General features: G+C 65.1%; 2 protein-coding genes across 6 annotated transcripts; one reads left to right on the forward strand and one right to left on the reverse strand.

Moving 5' to 3' along the window:
* Nucleotides 1–1490: 1490 nt before the first annotated feature.
* Nucleotides 1491–16820, reverse strand: PALM (paralemmin). 5 transcript variants are annotated; one of them, XM_027664345.1, is made up of 9 exons: nt 16693–16820; nt 9735–9783; nt 8686–8766; nt 8465–8595; nt 7378–7501; nt 7210–7231; nt 6866–6928; nt 5710–5841; nt 1491–4371 (listed from the first exon to the last, which is right to left on the reverse strand). In XM_027664345.1, exons 1-9 carry the CDS (start codon nt 16695–16697, stop codon nt 3788–3790), a joined length of 1191 nt encoding a protein of 396 aa, XP_027520146.1. In that variant the 5' UTR covers nt 16698–16820; the 3' UTR covers nt 1491–3787. The 5 variants fall into 5 exon arrangements, with proteins under 5 accessions (XP_027520146.1, XP_027520145.1, XP_027520148.1 ...); XM_027664344.1 differs by having other exon boundaries at nt 6866–6955; XM_027664347.1 differs by lacking the exon at nt 5710–5841.
* An 840-nt stretch (nt 16821–17660) lies between these two features.
* PRSS57 (serine protease 57) lies at nt 17661–19359 on the forward strand. Its single transcript, XM_027664220.1, has 5 exons — nt 17661–17846; nt 17942–18095; nt 18280–18424; nt 18845–19105; nt 19186–19359. The coding sequence occupies exons 1-5, from the start codon at nt 17789–17791 to the stop codon at nt 19357–19359; spliced, it is 792 nt and encodes a 263-aa protein (XP_027520021.1). The 5' UTR covers nt 17661–17788.
* Nucleotides 19360–20620: the final 1261 nt, after the last annotated feature.

The following is a 20620-nucleotide window of genomic DNA, read 5'->3' on the forward strand; positions in this document are numbered from 1 at the left end:
GCACCGATGCACCAGTGGACCAATGTGCCAACACACCCATGTGCCAATGCACCAACGTACCAACACACCTGTGCCTTGATGCACCAGTGCAGAGGTGCAGTGGAGTGGTGGTGCAGCAATGCACCCACAGACCTTCTTCCAGGTGCTTCCTGCCTCTCCGTGGACACAGCTGTGGCACTGAGAAGCCCTGAAGCTGCAGAGAGGGCCTGGATGTCCAGCTCTCCTCCCACCATGTGCCCCAGGGCAGCCATTAGCCCTGGGGGCACAGCAGAGGGACCTGAGTGAACATGCCGGGAGCAGCCACGCCGGGAGCAGCCTGGGCTCTCCTGTCACACCGCGGGGCCTCCCCTGCAGTCACCGATAACCCCGTGTTTGCACAGGCGGGTGCTCTCGCCGCCGCGGCAGCCCCTGCACTGCCAGCCCCGGCACTGCCAGCCCCAGCCCCTTGCAGCAGAGCAGCTCCCTCCTTCCCTCTGGACACGAGCCCTGCACCTGGGAAACCTGGTCTGGAAACCTCAGGCACCTGCCAGGACAAGGGCAGGAGAGTGGCACAGTGACCGTGGTGCCCTTGGTGCCCGTGGCCACAGCTGCTGGATCCCAGTGGAGTGGGCAGCATCGCCAGTGCCCAGAGCCACCCTCCCTCCTGGCACGGGGCATCACAGCTGAGCAGGCGATGCTTTGCTGGGATGTTCAGCCCTTCCCTGTGCCGGTGGCTGGGGCGGGAGGTCCCTGTCCTCACCCTCTCTGCCCTGCATTGGAGCCCACTCCTGCCAGGAAGCCCCTCCCGGCCCCACTGCTGCCCAAGCACGGTGCTGGTGCCTGGCCCTGGCTCACCCCAGCTGCAGGTGCTGGGAGGTCGCACTTACCCCTGCCCAGCCCCTTGGTGCCCCTGTTCCCGCTCAAGGCTGGTGCTGCCTGGCCTGGGGACGCCGGTGCCGTGTGCCTGCCAGGCTGTTCTGCGTTTCCGGGCAGGTGAGTGGAGCCTGTTTTACCGCAGGGCTGAGCCAAAGTCCACAGGTGATGCCAGGGAGCCAGGAGTGCTCCCCGCCTGCCACAGGGCGTGTGCTGGCACCTGGGCTGGCACTGGGCAGGGTCAGGGCCCAGCTGCTCCAGGAAAGAGCCCTGGAATCCAAGCCTTGGGCAGCAGCAATCACACCATCGTGGGGATGTGCAGAGACCCATGGCCACGTGCACACAGACAGGCCTTGTCAAGGCCTGGGAGGTCCTGACCCCACCACTGTCCCTCGGGACAACCAGGTAACTGGGCTGCCATGTCCTCTTTACCTGGGCAGGCCCGGAGCATCACCCCGCATCCCTTTCCTCCCAGCATCCCTGTTCCCACATCCCTCTTCCTCCCCACTTCCCTTGCCCATACAGTGAAGGGGCAGCAGGGCCCATCCCCACCATCCCTGTCCCTAACCTTCCATCCTCCTCCTCCCATCCCCAGGATGCCCAGCCCAGCCCTCTCCCACCCGTCGGTGGCTGCAGGATGGTTGTTCACACAGTTTATTTGCTCGGTTTGGGTGTTTTACAAACAACGGGGGGTGGGAGTGGGGGTGGGATTCAAACAGCTTCGGCACAAGTGAAAAGCTCAGGGGCGCGGGAAGTGCACTTCAGCGGAGGTGGGGGGGGCCGAGGGGCTGCGGGATGGGGCAGGGGTGATGTTGGGCCCACTGCCTGCTCCTCTCACGCCCCAACCCCGGCCCGGGGCCTGGTCCCACTCCCCGCTGCCACGGGCACCAGATTGGGCTGGGGGTCAAAGCCAATTGAGAGGCGGAGGGTACTGAGAGTGGGAGGGAGTCCCAGCCTGGGGTCGGGAGGATTGCAGGGCCCAGAGTGGGATGGGGTGAGTGGTGCTGGCCCCTGGTGTGGGGTGGCAAGAGATGACATTCCCCCCAGGATTGTGAGGGAGATGCCCTGTGGCACTGAGCCCCCTGCCCCGCTCTGCAGCAACGGGGCTCCAGGGATGCCTGTCAGCAGGAGGGGCAGGAGAGGCCCCCCTTCCCCTGGCGGGGAAACCCCTCCCTCCCTCAGCCCTGCCTCTCCCAGAGGCTGTGGGTGCCCAGACAGGGCTCAGGTGGCACTGCGAGACCCCCACAGTCCCCAGCCCTGCAGTGACTCCACTGGGGGAAAACTGCAGCCTGGATGGTAACTGGGGGGGGCAACTGGGATGTCATGGGGGGGGTCACTGCTCACATAAGGGGAGTGTGGGGGAAGGAAGGCCTTGGGTGGCCGAGCCCCATCCCTGGCTGCTCTATCACTGGTGTCCCAGTGGGCTGGACAGTGTGGGGGCTGCTCCACACGTGCTTTGGGGGATCCCTGGGGACTTGCCCGGCCTCACAGCAACGGGGACCCTCTCACGCTCACACAAGGACCCCTGTGCTGGCTGGTGGCTGCATCCTGCCCAAAGCTCCTGGGCAAGTGCCCCTGGGCACAGAGTCTGGGCACTGCCCCGGCGGGCGCTCCCTCGCCTGCCCCAGTGGGTCTCAGGGGGGAGGAAACGCTGGTGCTGGTGGTGAAACCCCCACTGAAGGGCTGGGGCGTGGGGTGGGGGAGCAGGGAGGTTGCCCTTCATGGGACACCGGACCCCTGACAGCTCCCAGTGCCAGTGCTGGGGTGAACTGGGCTGCCCTGCTCCCCTGCGGGACCTGGTTCTGCAGCCTGGACCCCCAGAAGGTGGCTCTGCAAAGCTGCCACCGCTGAGCTGCAGAGGCAGGAAGGGAACGGGATGCTGGGCCACACTCCTGCTGCTACGAGGAAGTGGGTGGGGTGGGCACACCCACCCCATTCCTGTCCCCACGAGGCTGGGCCCCCCTTGCTGCCATTGCCCCAGGGGGACACAGGCACAGGCACAGCTCAGCCCCAGGGGCTGGCAGAGCCCAGCGGTGCCAGCCAGCAGCCGAGTTGGAGGAATGGCCATCAATGCCAGCACCAGGGTGAGGGGCTTCCACACAGTGAGATGAGCCTGGGGGAGCAGAGCAGGGTCTCCTGCCCACAGCTCTGAGCACAGGCTGGGGTGATCCTGGAGGAGCTGTGCGTGGCCCTGCCCATGACCACAGCTGAGCATCATGGAGGAGACACTGCCCTTAATGCTCTTCCCTCGCCTGGACATGCTCGGTCCCCGAGGGGCTCATGGCTTGGGGAGCCCAGGGCCATGGGGACAAGGACATGGGATGGAGCGGAGATGTCCATGGACAGCCAGAGAGGAACAGACCCAGGCCTTTCCCCACTGGTGATGCAGATGATGGAGGCACAGAGAGAGGGCCTGGCATGGGGCTGGGTCCAATGCCCACCATGGGCTGGGCCAAGTGTGGGTCCCGCTGGTGCCGGCTCCCAGGGAGTCATCTACGGATGCAGCGGCGTCCTCCGATCCCCTGCCCGACGGCTCCGTCCTCCGACGGTGGGTGGGACAGTGTTGGTGAAAGAGGAAAAGGCTCTGGTGTTGGCAGCAGGAGGGCTCCAGTGGGGTTGAGGCTGGGCTGTGGTGGGGTGAGTGCACCGTGGGGTTAGGGGGTCTCTAATAAATACCACAGGCAGCACTTGTGGGGGGCAGCGCAGGGCAGGCGTTGGGCAGATGGGGCGAGTGTTGCCACGGCCGCCATTTGCTGCTGCCCGCTGCGGCCCCCTGGGCACCGTGTTGGATCTCCCCGGTTCTGCAGAAAGAGGGTCCGTGTCCAGTGTGGGGGAAGCCCGGCGTGCCGGGACGGCGGGCCTGGCTAGCAGGGGCCGGGGCAGAGAGGGCTCGGTGGGGGCAGCCTGTCCCGGCGGCAGCGGGGGCCGGCGGGGCTCACATCACCGTGCAGCACTTGCAGCGCTGCTTCTTCACGTCTGTCTCCTGCTCGGCCTCCTTGGCATCTGTGGCGTTGGCACCCGGCTTCTGCCCGCCCGCGCCCTCCTCCCCCAGGGGCTGGGCGCCCGCCGGCTCCAGCGCGGTGCCGTTGGGCGGCGCGTGGTCCTTGTGTGCCGGCTCCGGCTTGCTCTCGGCATCCTCGATCACCACCAGCTCTGCCTTGATGGTGCCCTCCAGCCCCAGCACCTTCTTGGTCTCGTTCTCATCCTCCACGTTCTGGTAGCCCATGAAGATCATGGTGACGGGCTGCTCCCGGCTCGGCTCCGTCCCCTCGCCCGGCGGCACCGTGGGGCTCTCCCGTGGCTTCGCTTGCAGCCCCGTGATCTCCCTCCGCGGCGTTGGCTTCTGGCTGCCCGGGGCACTGCCGCCCCCCTGGCCCGCCTTGGCCGGGGTCTCGCGCCCGGCGGCTTCGCTCAGTGTGGCCTCGTCCGCTTTGTGCAGGAGCTCGTCGACCTCGGAGGAGCTGAGGGGGTGGGCCCCGTTCTGCAGGGCCCCATCCTCGGCGCTCACTGCGTGCACCACTGCAGGGACAAGAGGAGGGAGGGTGAGGGAGACTCAGGACAGGGGCACAAGGTGACCTGGAAAAGCTCCTGCTGGCACAACCCACTTGGACCTGGCTCCCACGTGGCCCAGGAGCAGCCCGTTCCCCTCTTTAAGGGCTCTGCCACTGAGGCTGGGACTCCCCACAGCATCCTGACCCCTCTCCGAGATTGAACTGCTGTCAGACCCCCCTCATCACCAGGCTCCTGCCTGACAGCAGGCAGAGGCCAAAATAAAAGCCCAGTGTGAGGAGCAGTTCCTGAAGCCTCAGGCTCAGCAAACCCTGTGGGAGCCACGGCTGTCTGCCAGGCTGCCAACAGCCAGCCAAGCTGCCTGTGCTCACCGCGGCAGGACGGCGTCCGCCAGCACCCCGCTCGGCCGGGCTGACACGACACTCTGTGGCAGGTCACCACTGCCACCTCTGAGACCCCAGCAACGCTCAGCAGGTGCTGCCCCAGTGCATTCCCACCAACTCCTGACACATCCTGCCAGGACCGTGGCACCCGGTGGCCCCGTGCCCAGAGGAGACGGGGCTCTCCCACCCCAACACACTGTGCCGGCTGCTCACGGCACTGGAGGCAGAGATGTGCGTCATGGCCGGAGCAGCCACCAGCTTGTGGCGTTTTCCACTTGACCTGGGGCATCACACAACAGTCGGTGCCACCACCGCAGCGGGCAGGCGGTGAGCGAGGCACAGGGACCGGCCTGGCAGGGCCAGCACAGCCATGGCCACAGGGAGAGGGTTGAACGGGATCGCTGTGCCGCAGTTTCCTTGGAGAGACGGTCCACTCAGCCACCACAGTCCCCAGTAACATGCCCCAGCTCCATGGCTGGACCTTGCCACCACAGTGGTCCCTCGGGTGTCACCAGGCCCTTTAGAGCAGGTTCCCAGATATTGCCAAAAGCAGGAGCTGCAGTCCCTACTGCTGCACTTCCTCCATACCCAGCAGCCATGCTCCCCACTGCCAGCCTGTGGGACAGGCCAACATGGTGCCAGTGCCACATTTCCTGCCCACAGGATGGGCTCCTGAGTCTTGGACACAGCAGATCCTCTTCTCTCCTCTCCAGTGGTGCAGGGTCACGATGTGCAAACCAGGGCTGGCCTGTCTGGACCATCCACACCTTGCTGCCAGGACAATCCTGCGATCCGCCGGACTGGGGCCAATGAGGAGTTGCCCTCACAGAGCTGGTGAGGCTGCTGGGAGCAGCCCCTGCACTTCCTCGCCCTGGTGGGTGCCCGCTGGGATGTTTGGGCGGCCGCTCCCTCGTCCCCGGCCCTTTGCTTCTGCCACCGGCCAGCGGCGAGGGCTGGCCCGTACCTTTCATCTCATCCTCGTACACTTTGACCCCCTGCAGACAGTGGTTCTGGGGGAGCAGGGTGGTGCTGGACAGGACCTTGGTCTCCCCAGTGACTCTGTCCTTCTCCACCGTGATCTCCACCGAGTACATGGCTGGGACACAAAGAGGACAGCGCGGTTACGGCGGCCCCGGCCCTCCCCAGCCCCTGCTCCGCGGCTGGCGGCGTGTGGCAGCAGTGCTGTGGTGCTCAGCAGTGCTGTGGTGCTCAGCAGTGCTGTGGTGCTCAGCGGTGCTCGGGGTGCTCAGCGGTGTTAGCGAGGCGGCAGCGAGGAGCGGTGAGTGGCAGAGGCGGGTGCGGCATCCCTGGCACATCCCTCCTCCTGGGACCCGTGGGCTGCCGCCATCCTGGCGCTGCTGGTATCACCTTACCTCCGTGGCTGCTGTGGCCCCGGGGCTGGGCCCAGCCGGGCCCTGGGGGCACCGGCAATGCCGTGTCCGTCTGTCCAGCCGGTGAGCGGAGCCAGCTGCAGGGCCCGGGCTGGGAGCCAGGCTCACACTCACAGAGGTGCAACCCCCACTGAGGGTGCTGGCGCTGGGGCAGCCTCTCCACCCCCGTGGGACGGGCGACCCTTGGCATCTCTTCTTCAGCTCCCAGCCAGTCCCTGCTGGCACCAGGGTCACCTCAGCCCTGTGTGTGGTGCTTTGCTCTGAGGATCCCAAGATGGGCTCTGCCCAGTGCTGGTGCCACGGTCTGGTCTTGAGCCATTGCCCCAAACCAGAGCAAACTCCTCCAGCAGCAGAGCCGGCTGCAGCCCCCCCAGCTCAGGCAGCCCCGTGCCCCTGTAGCACCCTGAGGCAGCCGGCCCCGGGGTCAGCCATGCCGGCAGCTTCACTCCCTCACCCCTGCGCAGAGAAGCTGCAAACAGCAGGAAGGATGAAACTGGAGCAGAGACATGGAACCCGGGTGAGGGGGGGCCCTGAGCCATGAACCAGCTGTGGGGTGGAAGCAAAACCAAACCCTGTGATTGCAATGACGGATGTTCTCTGCCCTGGGCTTGGAAAGGCATCGAGCGGCACGGCGGGGAGCGGCTGCGGTGGCAGTGAGCCGAGGACGGCGTGGAGGGGAGGGGGAAGCAGCCAGGAAGGAGCGCTCCTCCCGGGGCAGGGGGCACCTACCCGCCTTCATCAGGTCGGTGCCTTCCACTGCCTTCATGGGGCTGCTGGAGACCTTCTTCTCGGCTGGAGATGGAGAGGAGAGACGACTGCCTGAGCCAAAATGATCACCTGGTTGTCCATGTGCCCATAGGACAGGGCCCAGGGACGGTGGCATGTCCCCTGCAGATGGTCCCTGGGACGGGCTCCCCCGCCACAGGGCACCACCGCCTGGGAGGGGACAGGAACAGGGGACATGGAGACAGGGCTTCTGCTGGCTCTCTCTACCCATCTGGCCCCAGCATCGGGGCAGCATGAGGGGATGGTGGGCATCGAACCGCATCTGAGGGGGATCAAGCATCACCTACCCTTAACTGTGCCCAGAGGACTCTGCAAAACAGAAGGGAGAGGTTATAGGAGCTGCTGGGACCCTCCATGCACCCACTGCCCCCACACTCATCACCCACGCACCCATCCCCACCGGGGCCAGGGACCCCAACCCCACTGCCAGCAGCCCCACCCGCAGCCATGCCCACCTTCTGTGCATTCGGGACGGCTTCGGCCTTCTCCTCCTTGGCTGTGGCTGCCGCCTCTGCCAGGTTTTCCTTGGTAGAAGCCACTGAGCTGCTGTTCTCCAGCATCTCCAGCTCCTTCTCCAGCCTGCGGGGAGAGCTGGGGCTGAGAGGCCATGAGGAGCCTTGATGCAGGCAGTGTGGGGCAGGTAACTGTGGGGCAGGCAGTGTGGGGCAGGTAACTGTGGGGCAGGCAGTGTGGGGCAGGCAGTGTGGGGCAGGTAACTCTGGGCAGCAGCCACAGCAGAGCTGTGAACATGGGCCAGCAACACGGTGCAGGGGAGAGAGGAGGCACAAATTGTCCCCCTGGGCTCAAAACGTGCAGGGACATATTCTGGCACAGCTGTCACTGTCTCTTTGCAGGGGAAAAGCCAACGGGCTCAGCCCAAGTGAATGGCAGAGACCCTGCCGGGGGCACCAGGCAGAGGGACCGAGCCCCACGCACTTGCCGGTGCCCTCACTCGGTGAATGGAGCGTGGCTGCTCCATCGTCCTTCTGCTCCCGCACATGTCGCTGGGAGCCTGGCTGAGCTTTCTACGAGGGCGACTGCCTGTTCCCAGCCAGCAGCCTGGCCAGGAGATGTGCCGGCAGCAGGGCCCCACCGGGGCTTGGCGGAGGTCCGGGGAGTCCCTGCGGACTGGCGCGGTGGCAGAGCCCTCCCCGGCAGAGCCCCCCCCGGCTCCCGCACGGCGCCGGCAGAGGAATGCGCCGCGCCATTAGCCGGACACAAAGGCCCCTTCGTGCCTGACCCCTCTCTGCACCGATGCTCCGTAATTAACGGCACCGCCGTGACTGATTGCATTCCTACTGCGCTGCCGGGACACCTCCGTGCTGGGGCTCCGGGGCCCCGCCTTCGGCTGCCCAGCAACAAGGGGACTGGGCAGGGGCTGAGGCGTCTCCCTCACAACCTCCCCGCTGCCCCTTCCCCAGGGCTGAGTCACCGCGACGGGGATGGACGTCTGTGAGGCCCCCGCCTGCTCGGGGGTCTCTGGAGGGACGCGGGTGCTCTCCGAGTTCATCCCGACACCCGGCCCCGCACTGGCCCCGTTACCTCTGGATGGTTTCCTCCAGCTCCTTGGTCTTCACCTCATCCTCCTGCATCTGCTTCTTCATGGCCTCTTCCTCCTCGGAGGCAGAGGCTGGGGCTCCCTCCAGGAGCCATCTCTCCCGCAGAGCCTTGGACTGGGGAGCAGAAAGGGGTCACGGTCCTGCCCCCCCGAGCCGGGGGCATCCCGGTGCAGAGGCAGCCTGGGGGTCCCAGGGGATTCTCACCTTGAGATGCTGCAGCTGCCGCCTGTCGTCCTCGAGCTGCCGCCTTTTGTTCTCGATCTCCGTCTGACGCTTCCGCTTCTCCTGGAGGGACGGGAGCGGCGGAGCCGGGGTCGGCGCGGGGAGGGGGTGGGCGCCGAGCATCGCCGGGTAGGGAGGAGAGGGGGCGAGGGGCTGCACTTGGGGAGAGGGGCTGCGAGACCAGCCTTGGGGACAGCCCACAAGGAGCCCAGTATCACGTCCCTGCCCTCTCTGGGAGAAACTGAGGCACGGAGGCTGTAGAGAAGTCATGGCAAAGCCTGGGCTCTGTTCACCATCTCAAAATGTCACCTTCCCCTCAGCTGGCCCCGCTGAGTGAGCTGCCAGCGTGGGGGAAACAGCCCCCGGGGCCTCCACCTCGCCCCTCCCGCCACCCATCCTGGGGCTGCTCCAGATCATTTCAGCAGAGTCAGACCCAGCCCGGACGCGTCACCCGGCGCTTTCTCCTCTGGTCCAGAACAATTTGCCCTTTGTGTGGCAGAGATCAGCCAGTTGCCAGCCGGGCAGGGCAGGGCAGGGCAGGGGGGCTGCCATGGGGCAGCGGTGGGTTCGACCTGCTCTGTGCTGGGAGGGGCTGCCCAGTGTGGCCCCCGACTGCTCACTAATTAATGTAATTACTAGTGCCCATGGCGGGCATGGCTGGATTGCACCATCCTCAGCCTTTCCTGGGAAAGGGTGTGCAGGAGAATCATCACTCATTTCCCTCACTTGGGGCTCATCAAGGCACTGTTTTATTAATTAAACCTCCCGGCTGCCTGTTGCTCTGTCCCTGTTTCAGCCATGCAGCCAAGCCAAGCCAGCTCTGGCACCCTGGGAAGAGCCACTGCAGGGACATCCTGGCACGGGCCACCACGAGTCCTCTTTGGCTGCTGGGGACTCCCAGCCTGCGGCTGAGCACCTGCACCATCTCACCTGCCCTTGCACCCTCCTCCCCACTAGTGTCTGCCCCATGTGCTGCACGGGGCAGGGCTGTGGGGACACTGGGCCAAGGTCCAGCCCGAGCAGGGACTCACCGCGATGGCCTGCAGCCTCTCCTGCTGAAGGGTGCTGGCCTCCACGACCCTGCAGAGAGCAGAGAGCAGCGGTGAGGAGTGGCACCAAGAGCAGGTGTCAGGCACATTGTGCAACCAGCAAACCGGACACTGCAGCACACGGGCAAAGGCTGAACCCTTCCCTTCCATCGGCTGTTTCCTCCTTGCCACCCTGGAGCCAAGCATCCCTTGCCTGCACGGCTCCTCCAGACACCCCTCAGCCCCCCATCCTACCCAAATTGCCCCGGGACAGGCACCTTGTCCAGCGCCTGGGGGACTCAGTGCAGCCAGACCCACTCCTGCTGTGGCGCAGATGGAAACCATGACCACAGAGGGGCTGGAGCAGGACAGTGTTGGACGCCCCTGCCTTCCAACCTGGCTCACACTTTCCATTCCAAGCCCTTTTCTTGGCAGCTGACACCTTTCCCAGACAGTGACCTTTCTGGGCTGCGTACGAAGGCACACGCATGCCCACGTGCACAGACACTTGGACACACACAGACACACACATGGCAACAGGCTCTGCTCACGCCGGTGTCCGTGTTCCGGGCCCCGTACCTGCCTCTGCGACATGGGCTGCCACGGCCGTGCCAGGGCTGCTGCCGGCAGCAGACACCTCGCTGGCCTCAGGGTGCTGCAAGGAGGGGGTATCCCTGGTCCCTGCAGCCACCTGCCCACACCCCCACCCTCCTGTGTCCCCATGGTGTGGTGCCCAGGCCAGCCCGACCGGCAGCGCAGCCCCCGGGCCCAGCGAGAGCCCCCACACCACAGAGCACCAGGGGCAGGTCCAGCACCAGGACCCATGGCAGGGCTGGTGGGGCTGGCTGGGACCAGGATGCTCCAGCGCCACAGGAGCTGCTGGCTGCTCGACAGACAGTGCTAACGAAGTGCTCAGCTGTGGCAGTAATTAGGGTGGGAGGCACAGAGGTATTGTCAGACGATGGATCATCTCCACTTGCTTCCTAGAGCAAGGGACAGAGAGCAGGACTCCACACTCCCGGGAAGGGCTTTTTCCAAAGATGGTTTTACACACAGGGTGGGCTCAGGGTGCTGTACCCCACACATGAGACCTCCCGGGCCTGGGCTCTGACCGCACGTGCCAGCACGTGTGCTCTTGCACATGTATGTGCCCTCACATGGGTCCTCTACCGGAGGAGCTGGGCTTTGCCACAGCTCACATGGGGTCTGTGGGGTGAGAGGAGCCCCTGCCTCCTCCTGCCCCCTCCTTGAAGCCAGCGATTTACTGGGAGCTGCTCAGAGCTGCCGTCCTCCCCTCACCCCACACCCCGGGGATCCCAGCAGTGCGCAAAATCCAGACCAGGAAAACAAACAGGGAAGGTGTTGCTTTTGTGGTGGTTGTTTTCATGCTGTTTGCAGCGACGCTGTGACTGTTTCCCCAGCGCAGGCGCGTGGCACAGCTCACACACCCGCGTGTCCCACACCAGCCCCACAGGTCTGGGGCTGCCCTTCAGCGTGGGCTCCCTCCTGCTCTGGTCCCCCAAGTCCAGCCCCTGGCACCCCACACTCGCAGGGTGTTGGACCAGGTCCTGTTTCTCTCCTGGATCTTGCCCTGTTCAATGTATCCAAACTTTTACGGCATTTCTGAAACGTTCTGTTCTGCTTCTCCTCCCTCCTCCATTCTCTTTATTTTCCATTATTTGCTACAGTCTCTGCATTCCCGGGTTGAACGCCAGGAATCTTCCTGGCCCAGGAAGGGATGCAAAATGGGCTGGATGCCCCTCACTGCACCCTCCCAGCCCCCCCAGCTCCTGGCCTGGGGACTCTGATCCGTCGAGGAGGGCTGAGTGGGAACCACCCCAGCAGCCACAGTCCTCACCTGCTGGGACCAGGCAATGAGGTGGAGGCAGAGGGTCCCCCACTCCCCAACAGCCCCGTCCTGTCACGACCTGTCCCCAGGGGTCAGCACGGGCTGGTGTGAAGGGGCCCCGCTGCCGCCGGCCCTGGTGACTGATGGAGGCGGTTCCCTGGCAATGGTTGTCTGGCAACAGCACCATGGTAACGGTGCCATGGCAACGGGCGAGCGGTGGGGGGGATGCACAGGGCGGGCGGAGGGATCGAGAGGCCCCCTGGGGTTGGGGGTGCCGCTCCCCGGGCCTGGCACTCTGGCAGCACTGGTGGGCCAAAACCGTGGCATCACTGGGGTCTCCCTGGGGGTTCTGATGCTCCAGATCCATCTGGAAGGGTGGAAAGGTGGGGCCACTGTGCCCTTTACCCTCACCTTCTGAACCACCAGGCCAGGTAGGGAGCAGGGACATGGGAGATGATGCCCTGGGAGCTCCCACCCCCAGCCCCCAGACCTCAGGCTGGGCCCACACACGTGTGTGAGCACACACACACACGCACTCTCCCTTGGCTCCCCAGCTCTTTCCAGCCCTGCTGATGCTGCCATTTCCCACCATCACAAGGGAAGCCCGTGACCTTTTGTCTCCTCCCGCCTGACATGAAACAATAATGTTTATTTGCCTTCCTCTGTTTTTTCCCATTAGCTCATCCAAATGTGCGAAGAGCCATTTCAAGCTGCTTCTCCGCTCCCCTGACCTCCACTCCCTTCCCACCCACTCAGCTCCGAGCTGGGGGAAGGCAGGAGAGTGACCTGCACGGGCACCACTGCCTGGAACCCCACAGCGACCCCGGGGAGGTGGGGGTGCAGGCCCCAGGGCCCGTGGCAATGGCAACAATCGAGGGACCAGCACTGATTTATAGCACTGTTCCCATGCCAGGAGCTGGGCCCCTTGGCCAGGCCTGGAGTGACGTGGCCGTGGGGAGGCTGCAAAGCTCCGTCATGAAGCCATTTAGCAACAGGCCGTGATCGAACGGCCCTGATGGAAGGCACAGAGGGGAGGGGAGGGGGCTGCAGTCACCCGGGGGCCACCATGCATTGACCATGAAGGCAGACACATCAGTGGCAGCAGCTCGGGTGAGGACGGCCAGAAATCTGTGCAGCTGAGGAGCCACGTGCCCAGCACAGGGTTGGAACCCTGCTCAGATCCTGGCACCCAGGGGCTGCTCCTGCCCTGCCCCACAGTGTGGCTGCCTCCCCCCACTGCTGCTGCTGCTGCATCTCCCCATCACCCACCCCATTCCTTCCCAGGGTGAGCAGTGCCTTCCCCACAATCCCACTGCCGGCACAGCCCCAGGCACAGCCACTGCCCGGGGAGGGGATGGGGACAGGGGGAGGTGGGGGGAGGAGATGGCAGCCCCAGGCTCCCGAAAACGCAGATGCATTAGAGCAAGTGGAGCTGCCTGATTGATTCTCTGGGCTGAGACGTGGGCTGGGAGTGCCAGGAGAAAATGGATCCCATGAATATTTGATGAACGGAGGCTTGGGGAGGGAGTTTGATTGGAAAATTACAGATCTTTCAAACAGTGGTTCAAGTACCCTCCAAATACTTGGGTTTCCAGCTCCCTTCCAGTTAGAGGAGCAAGGCTCCACCAGCAAACTCCCACCACGATTTATGAATGAGAGCAGAGCCGGCCTCTCCCCACCCCGGGAGCACTGGCCAGCTGGGATGGGCAGCCCTGGTGCTGGCCGGGACACGGCGCCTGGCTCCTGCCACAGCCATCCCTGGATTCCCGTTCACACGGGGCAGTGCAGCTTTCCCACAGCAGTGCCATGAACACAGGCACACACGAGGCTCCAAAGAGCTGGCAGGAACGTGGATCCTGGCAGGGGCACCCCTGTGAGTCCCAGCACCTGGGGGGAGCTCAGTTCTTGGTGCCAAGCCCAGGGGCTGGGCTTAACCCATGTCCAGCTCTGCTCCACCAGGAAACACCTGTCTAGGGCAGGATCCATCTGGCTCCTCTCCCTCCTCCAGGCTCATCCTTGTCCCTGACAGTGGCTCCTGCCTGGGGCCAGAGGGCTCCTTGTCTCCAGATAGAGTAAAGAGACTCAGGAATCTGGGCTGTGCCTCCAGCACCAATCCTGGCGCCTCCACTCAACCCGGCTCCAGCACACGGCACCTCCCGAGGTTTCCTCTGGCACCTCCAGTGCTGGAGCCCCAGCACAGCTCCCAGCACAGCTCTGGACATGTGAACTACCACCCTGCCTGGGGAAAGGGGCTGTTTCTGGCCAGGAAGCACAAACACCAACACTGGCTTCCCAGGAAACCTGGGGAGCTCTGGTTCCTCCCAGCAGTGCAGGTTGAGCTGAGGTCTCACAGCAGTGGCTGAATTCTGAACCCCATGATCTGCCAGCCCCGAGCAGGGCTGGGTGCTGTTGTGGGGCCATCTGTGGCAGAGCTTTATGGCCTCCTCTGGGAGAGCTGGGAAGGGTGACAGTGCTGTCCCCTCAGCTGCACACAGGGACAGGATGGACCTGACCCCTTCTGGTTCCTTGCACCTGGCTAGGAGGCAGCAGGACCCAGCCTGGGTTTCACTTCTCCCTGGATTCCAGCAGAGAGCAGAGTCCTGAGTCCCTTCCCAAAGGGCTCATGGGTTATTCCTCAGGCAGAAATCTCCCTTCTTCCCCTGGGTGCAACTGTCAGCTTCCGATCAGGGTTGTGAGGGCAGGACCAGGAGAGCCCTTGCTCCAAGGACACCCCCTGAGCCAAGGGAAGAGTGGCAACCCAGTGAGACAAACCACCAGAGCAGCCAGATGTGAGATGCAGGATCTCCAGCTGCTCAAGAGCACTGATGGCAGCAGGAGCAGAGGAGGACAAACAACTCCAGTGGGACCAGCACAGCCTTTACCAGAGTTGGAAGGTTTCAGCCAAACCTCCCTGGGCACCAGTGGCTTGTGGCAGCCAGGACCCTCTTCCAGCCTCTGCCGCTGCCAAGGCAAAGCAGGAGCCAAGGCAAAGGCAGCAGTGCCTGCCCCAGCACCCGTTGGCTGCTGCAGAGCCAGGCTGACAGCAGGGCATCACCTGGCCGTGTCCCCGCCTGCCCTGGGACTCCCCTAAACCTCCAGCCCCACAACCAGGCTCTGGAGTTGAGCGGCTGCAGGGGCTGCACTGTTTTGCTTTGGGGCTGTGCCCCCACCCCAGGTCACTTGAGGAGTTTCACTCCAAAGAAAGACATTGACAAGTCCAGCATATGTTGCTGGTGGGGGACAGGCCTCGCACTCCTCCACAGATTCCTCAGCCCTTGCTGTGAGGGTCAGTCCAGAGCAGGGTGAAGGGCACCATGTGGAGCCCAGGGACAGGAGCCATCATCCTGCCTGGTGCCATCCCCCCCTTCAACCCCAGCCTTTGACGCCTCCGCTCCCAGAGAAGCCTGTGCCTGGTCTGGCAGCTCCTCACCCTCTCCCCAGGGCACGTTGCACCCCTCGGCTCTGCCCTTCCCCTCATTGCTGCCTTTTGGCAAATCACGCACACGTTTTCCTCCCTAAAAAGGCTCTTTCCTGCAGGGACCGAGGCACTGTGGGGCTGCCCAAAGCTGCAACCCTGCCTTGGCCAGCTCTCTGTCCCCTCCAGCAGCGCGGGGAGCTTCTCTGTCTCCCCAGTCCCGCAGACATTGCACCCCAGTCTCCAAAACATTCTCAGACCTCTACTGATTCCTCCCACTCAGTTCCAACCCCAAGCCAACCAGAGCCCGCCCCAAGCCCAGGACGCCCCTTGCCCTGCCCTTCACCAGTGCCCCACGGCCTCTCAGGAGGCTGAGCAGGTCCTCAGGTGAGCAGGACCTGTTGAGCACTCAGCATCCCGGTAGCCAGTGGTAAAAACAGATCAGTGTGAGGTGAGGTGCCCGTGAGGAGTGGAGGGTGGCTGACCCTGATCTGGCTGGGTGCCCCAGGAAGCCCCAGTGCCAAACCCAGAAGGTCCTGGGGACCCTGGTTCTCCATGGTGAGGACCAGAGCCACGGGAGGCAAGGAAAGGCCCGGATGAGATGGGGCCAGCGCTGGCACTTGGCACCTCGAGCAGCTGCCCAGTCCCATGCACTCCTGGCACCAGCTGCTGGCATCCCTGAGGAGCAAAACCAGCATGCAGGCAGGACAGTCCCCAGCCACCAGCTCCCAATGGCTTCCACCTGCTCCGTCCTTCCCCCACCCGCCCGGCTCCAACCGACCGGGCAGGGCCCCACCACGGCACACAAAGGATGAGGCCGGGTCAGAGAGTGTCCATCTGTCCGGACCCCTCTGGTGGGAGCCGATACGTGAGGATGCCCTGGCCACAGCTGGGTCCCTGGGCAGGGGCTGGGGGCACAGTGCAGGGAGGGGTCCGCGGCTCCTGCCACCCACTCACCCCACCACACACAGCGGCAACAACAGGTTCAAAACACAAAAATAAACGCCCGCCCCACCCCCTGCTTCCCTCACCGCTGGCAGCCCAGACACCCCCCACACCTCCTGCACCCCCCGCGCCCGCATCGAGGCCTCTGCTGTTGCCCCTCCACCCCGAACCAGCGCCCCAGCACCCCACGGCGGGGCAGGGACCCGGGGAGGGGCCGCACCTGCTGAGTGGCACTGGGGGAAAGGCGGCCCCAGTATCGGGGTCCCGAGCCCCGGCACTGAGGGGGTGTGAGCCCCCGGTATTGAGGTTCTGAGCCCCAGTACCTGAGAGGATGTGAGGCCCCGGTTTTGGGGTCACGAGCCCTGGCATCGGGGGGATGAGAGCCCCCCCCCCCCCCCGGTTTTGAGGACCCAAGCCTCAGCGTAGGGGGGATACGAGCCTCTGGTATTGGGATCCTGAGACTCCAGGATCAGGGGGATGCGAGCCTCCAGTTTTGGGGTGCTGAGTCCCCAGGACCAGGGGGATATGAGACCCCAGGTTCGGATTCCCCAGCCCCGGCATCGGGGGTGCACGAACCACTGGTGCGAGCTCTTTGAGCCGGCGGTGTGCGCTTCCCGCAGCTCCGGTACGGGGGTCCCGCGCCCCGGTTCCCGGCCGCCGCTCCCCCCTCCCCGGTACTGCGGTGCTCGGCCGGCGGGGCCCGGGGGGGCCCTGGCCCGGTGCCGCGGTCCCGGCGCGGCTCCGGTACTCACTCCATGGTCCCGGTGACGGCTCCGGCGAGGGCGGGGGGCGGCGGAGCGGGGCCGGCGTCCGCCGGCGTCCCGGCGCTCAGGGCCCGGCGGGCGGCGGCATCCCCGGCGGGGCTGCGGGATGCGCAGGGATGTCGGGACCGCGCCGGTGCTCCCGCCTCCCTCCCGCACAGCTCCGTCTGCCGGGCGCGCCCCGCCACTGCCGCCGCCCATCGCCCGGCCTCGGGGCGCGCCGGCATCGCCGGGGCTGTGGCTGCTGCTGAGGGTCCCGAGGCGAGTCCCGACTGTGCAATGCCCGGTGCGGGACAGGTTGAAGGAGTTGCATTCGCAGCGTCTCCATGAATGCAGCCCCTGCGAATGTTCAACCCCCTCCTGTGAATGCAGCCCCTCAATCCTGCCCCACCCCAGGCACCGCCGCCTCTTTGCTCCCCCCTTTCTGCTCCCCCATTTCCCAACCCAACGGCCGCCACGGGCAAACTGCCACAGGAGGCCCTGAGCCACCCCCCGTTGGGAAATCTGCCCACTGCTGGGGGAGAGCTTTGCACCTGGCCCTGGAACAAGCCTGGCTCTGCAGCGAGTGTCAGCATGCACCCCCAGCCTGGTATCTCACATCCCCTGCACCCCTTTTTGCATTCCAAGGCAATGCAGAACAGGGGGAAGAAACTGCCCCTCTGCCCACAACATCATCCCAGAGCCAGCAGGGCTCTGGAGAAGCCTAAAGAGGCGTTGGGTGGGAGCACAGCACAGTCCCTGTGTGACCCACAGCAGCCCCAGGGATGCTGCCATGTCCTGGGAAGTGTCCTGGGGTCCTGCTGCTCCCACCTCCCTGCCAAGAGAGAGGTTTCATCCCAGTTAGCTCAAGGCACAAGAGGAGTCAGAACTGGGAAGCTGCTCTGCTCTCCTTCTCCCACTCTGGGGGAAGCTGCATGGCAGTGCCAGGGCCCCCCACCCCCTGAATTGCACAAAGCAGTAACACCCAGAAAGAGGAAGCAGGAGGGAGATACCCGCTGGCACCCTGAGGCTCAGCCCCCGGAGGGATTTAAGCACCCCCACCCCGAGCAGCCCCAGCAGTGGTGACAGTGGCCTGCTCTGCACTGCCATGGTCATGGCTGGGCTCTTCATCCTCAGCCTGGGAGGTTCCATCCTGCTCCCAGCAGGTAATGGGAGAGCTGGGGCCATGGTACAGGTCCCCAGGGTGGGAGATGGACACCCTGTGGCACGGAGGAGGCCAATGATCACCTGCACCCACTAGGCACCCAGGGGAGCCGGATCATCGGGGGAAAGGCAGCAGTGCCCCACTCCCGGCCCTTCATCGCCTCCATCCAGATGGACGGGGAGCACGTCTGCGGGGGCTTCCTTGTGTGGCCCAAGTGGGTGATGACAGCTGCCCACTGCCTCATTCCCAGGTGAGCCTTGTCGCCCCTGAACATCGTGTGACCCCTTCTAACTGATACCCCTGTCCCAGGGGGTTACACAGTCCTGGAGCTGCCCCCTCCCACCTGTGCTCCCCCTCGAGCCCTCCCGGCCCTCCCCCCCTCCCCGATGGCCCCCAGCCTCGGCAGCACCTGCTCAGGCCCCCCCTGGCTGCAGGAGCAGCCCCTCGGTGCGTGTGGTGCTGGGTGCCCACCGGCTGGAGGAGCCCGAGGCGTCCCAGCAGGTCTTCAGCGTGGTTGAGTCCATTGCCCACCCGCGCTACAACCCCCGCGCCGTGGACAATGACATCCGCCTGCTCCGGGTGAGTCTGGTGTGCCACTGTCCCGCCACTGGGCACCCAGCGGCCAGGCAGGGAGTGCCCCATGGCCCGGGACACGGGAGGGAGGTGGGGTGCCCCACGCGGGGCCGAGCCGACACTAGATGTCAGTGCTTCTCCGGAGAAGACAGACCGTGCCGTGGGTGCGATGGAGGCACCAAGGACACTCTGACTCTGTCCGGGTCAGTGACTCCCAAGCAGCCAGTCTTGAGAGCGGACTGGGACCAGTGCAGAAGGACTGGCGGGGGGGCCCAGCCTCTGAAGAGGGAAGGGCAGGGCTGGGGGGGATCAGCAGGACGCGTCAGCTGGGGCAGGCAGGCTATGGGGTGGAGAGGGTCCCAGGCAGGAATAGCTGGAGGGCTCTGCCCAGCAGCAAAGCCGTCCGTGCCCCGTCCACCCACCCAGCTGAACAGGTCGGCCACACTGAACGAGTACGTGAAGCGGATCCGTCTGCCTTCGCCACACATCGACCTGAAGCCCGGCACCGTCTGCTGCGTGGTGGGCTGGGGGGACATCTCCAACTACGGCAACCAGCCCGCTGAGCTGATGGAGACCAACACCACCATCGTCAAGCGGAGCCTCTGCCGGACGCTGTGGAGGGGCAAGGTCTCGGCCAACATGCTGTGCGGGGCCAGCCGCAACGCCACCCTGCAGGGCGTCTGCACCGTGAGTGCACCCCCGGCCCCGGGCCCCACTGCCCCCACGGGGAGACCCACTAGTCTCCCTCCAACCTCCTCATTTTGCAGGGTGACTCCGGGGGACCCCTGATCTTCAAGGAAAAGGTTTACGGCATCGTCTCATTCTCTGGGAAGAGATGTGGGGACCGCAGGTTCCCCGACATCTACACCAAGATCTCCAACTACATTGGCTGGGTGCATCGCACCGTGCGAGGGCCCCAGAAGGGGAGGCCGAAGCCCTAACGTGGCTGGGAGGGGGTCCTGGGGGCAGGCTGTGGGGAGAGGGGCTGAGATGTCTCCCAAGAGGGGAGAAAAGGGCCAGAACTCCCACATCATCCAGCTCTGGTGGGGGCTGGGAGCTGATGCTCAGAACTCCTTGACCCAGGACTCTGCCCACTGTTGAGGGGTGTCACATCCTCCCCAGGCTGTAGCAGAAGGCCCAGCACCTCACGCAGCCTCTTGTGGCAGCAACATTTTCCTTCTTCAATAAACCCCCATCCCACTGCTTCCCTCTGTGCTCTGGTCCCCTCGACTTGTCCCGGGTGTGGGCAGATGGAGCAGGGGGTGCAGGAGGAAGAAGGGGAATGTGGCCCCCACTCAGGACCAGGCCCTGCCCCAGAGAAACCAGGATCTGCAGCCAGGTACTGCCACCCCAGCTGCCTTCCCGCCAGGGGTGGGGCTCCCCATCCCATCCCATTCCATCCCATCTCATCCCATCCCGCCTCATCTTGTTCCATCCCGTCCCACACCACACCCTTCCTGCTGCTCTACGGGACCCCCCAAACAGGGGAACCACAGACACCCCCCGGGGTCAGGCAGGCTCCCAGCTGTGCTGGCAGAGCCCACAGGGATCCGTCGGGAGCCTCACCCACCTCCCCACCCACAGACGGGCGCTCACCCCGTGGCAGCTGGGTGCCCACAGTGGCCAGGGGACATGTGCCGAGCTGCTGCTGGGTCTCAGCTGAGACACGTGTGGCTCTGCCCGGCGTCGTCTCGGAGAACAGACTCAGACATTCCCAGCTTCTGGCTGTTTGTTTTATCTGCAAATTGCTGGCACCCTGTGGCTGCTGCAGGGCCTTGCACAGGGTCAGGGGACACAAGCTGCGGTCACCAGTGGCCCTGGGGACACCCAGTAGAGGACAGACCCCTGCCAGGCTGCCAGCATCCAAGGAAGCCCCAAATCCCAGGGGGGTGCTGGCAGAGGCAGTGTGGGGCAGAGATCCCCTGGAATGCCGGGACAGGGCTGCCAGCCCCGGGGCTTCCACACGCTGCCAGGGAGCCTGGAGAGCCGGCGCCTGTCCCAGCTTGTCCCAGACCACCCAAAAACTGGTGGGAAGGCGGCTCCTGACTCACAGCCATGTTTTGGAGGCTGAAATCTCCCGCTCATCACAGGAGCTGCTGTTGCTGCCGCAGCCCGTGCCCGCGGGCTCGGCACGGGGCCACGCACCAGCCGCTCCCGGGGCCAAACCCTGCGGCGGGGCAGGCGGGACAGGGAGCTGCCGTG

The sequence above is a fragment of the Corapipo altera genome, unplaced genomic scaffold (assembly GCF_003945725.1).
Source record: "Corapipo altera isolate COAL_440 unplaced genomic scaffold, ASM394572v1 96, whole genome shotgun sequence".
Lineage (NCBI taxonomy): Eukaryota > Metazoa > Chordata > Aves > Passeriformes > Pipridae > Corapipo > Corapipo altera.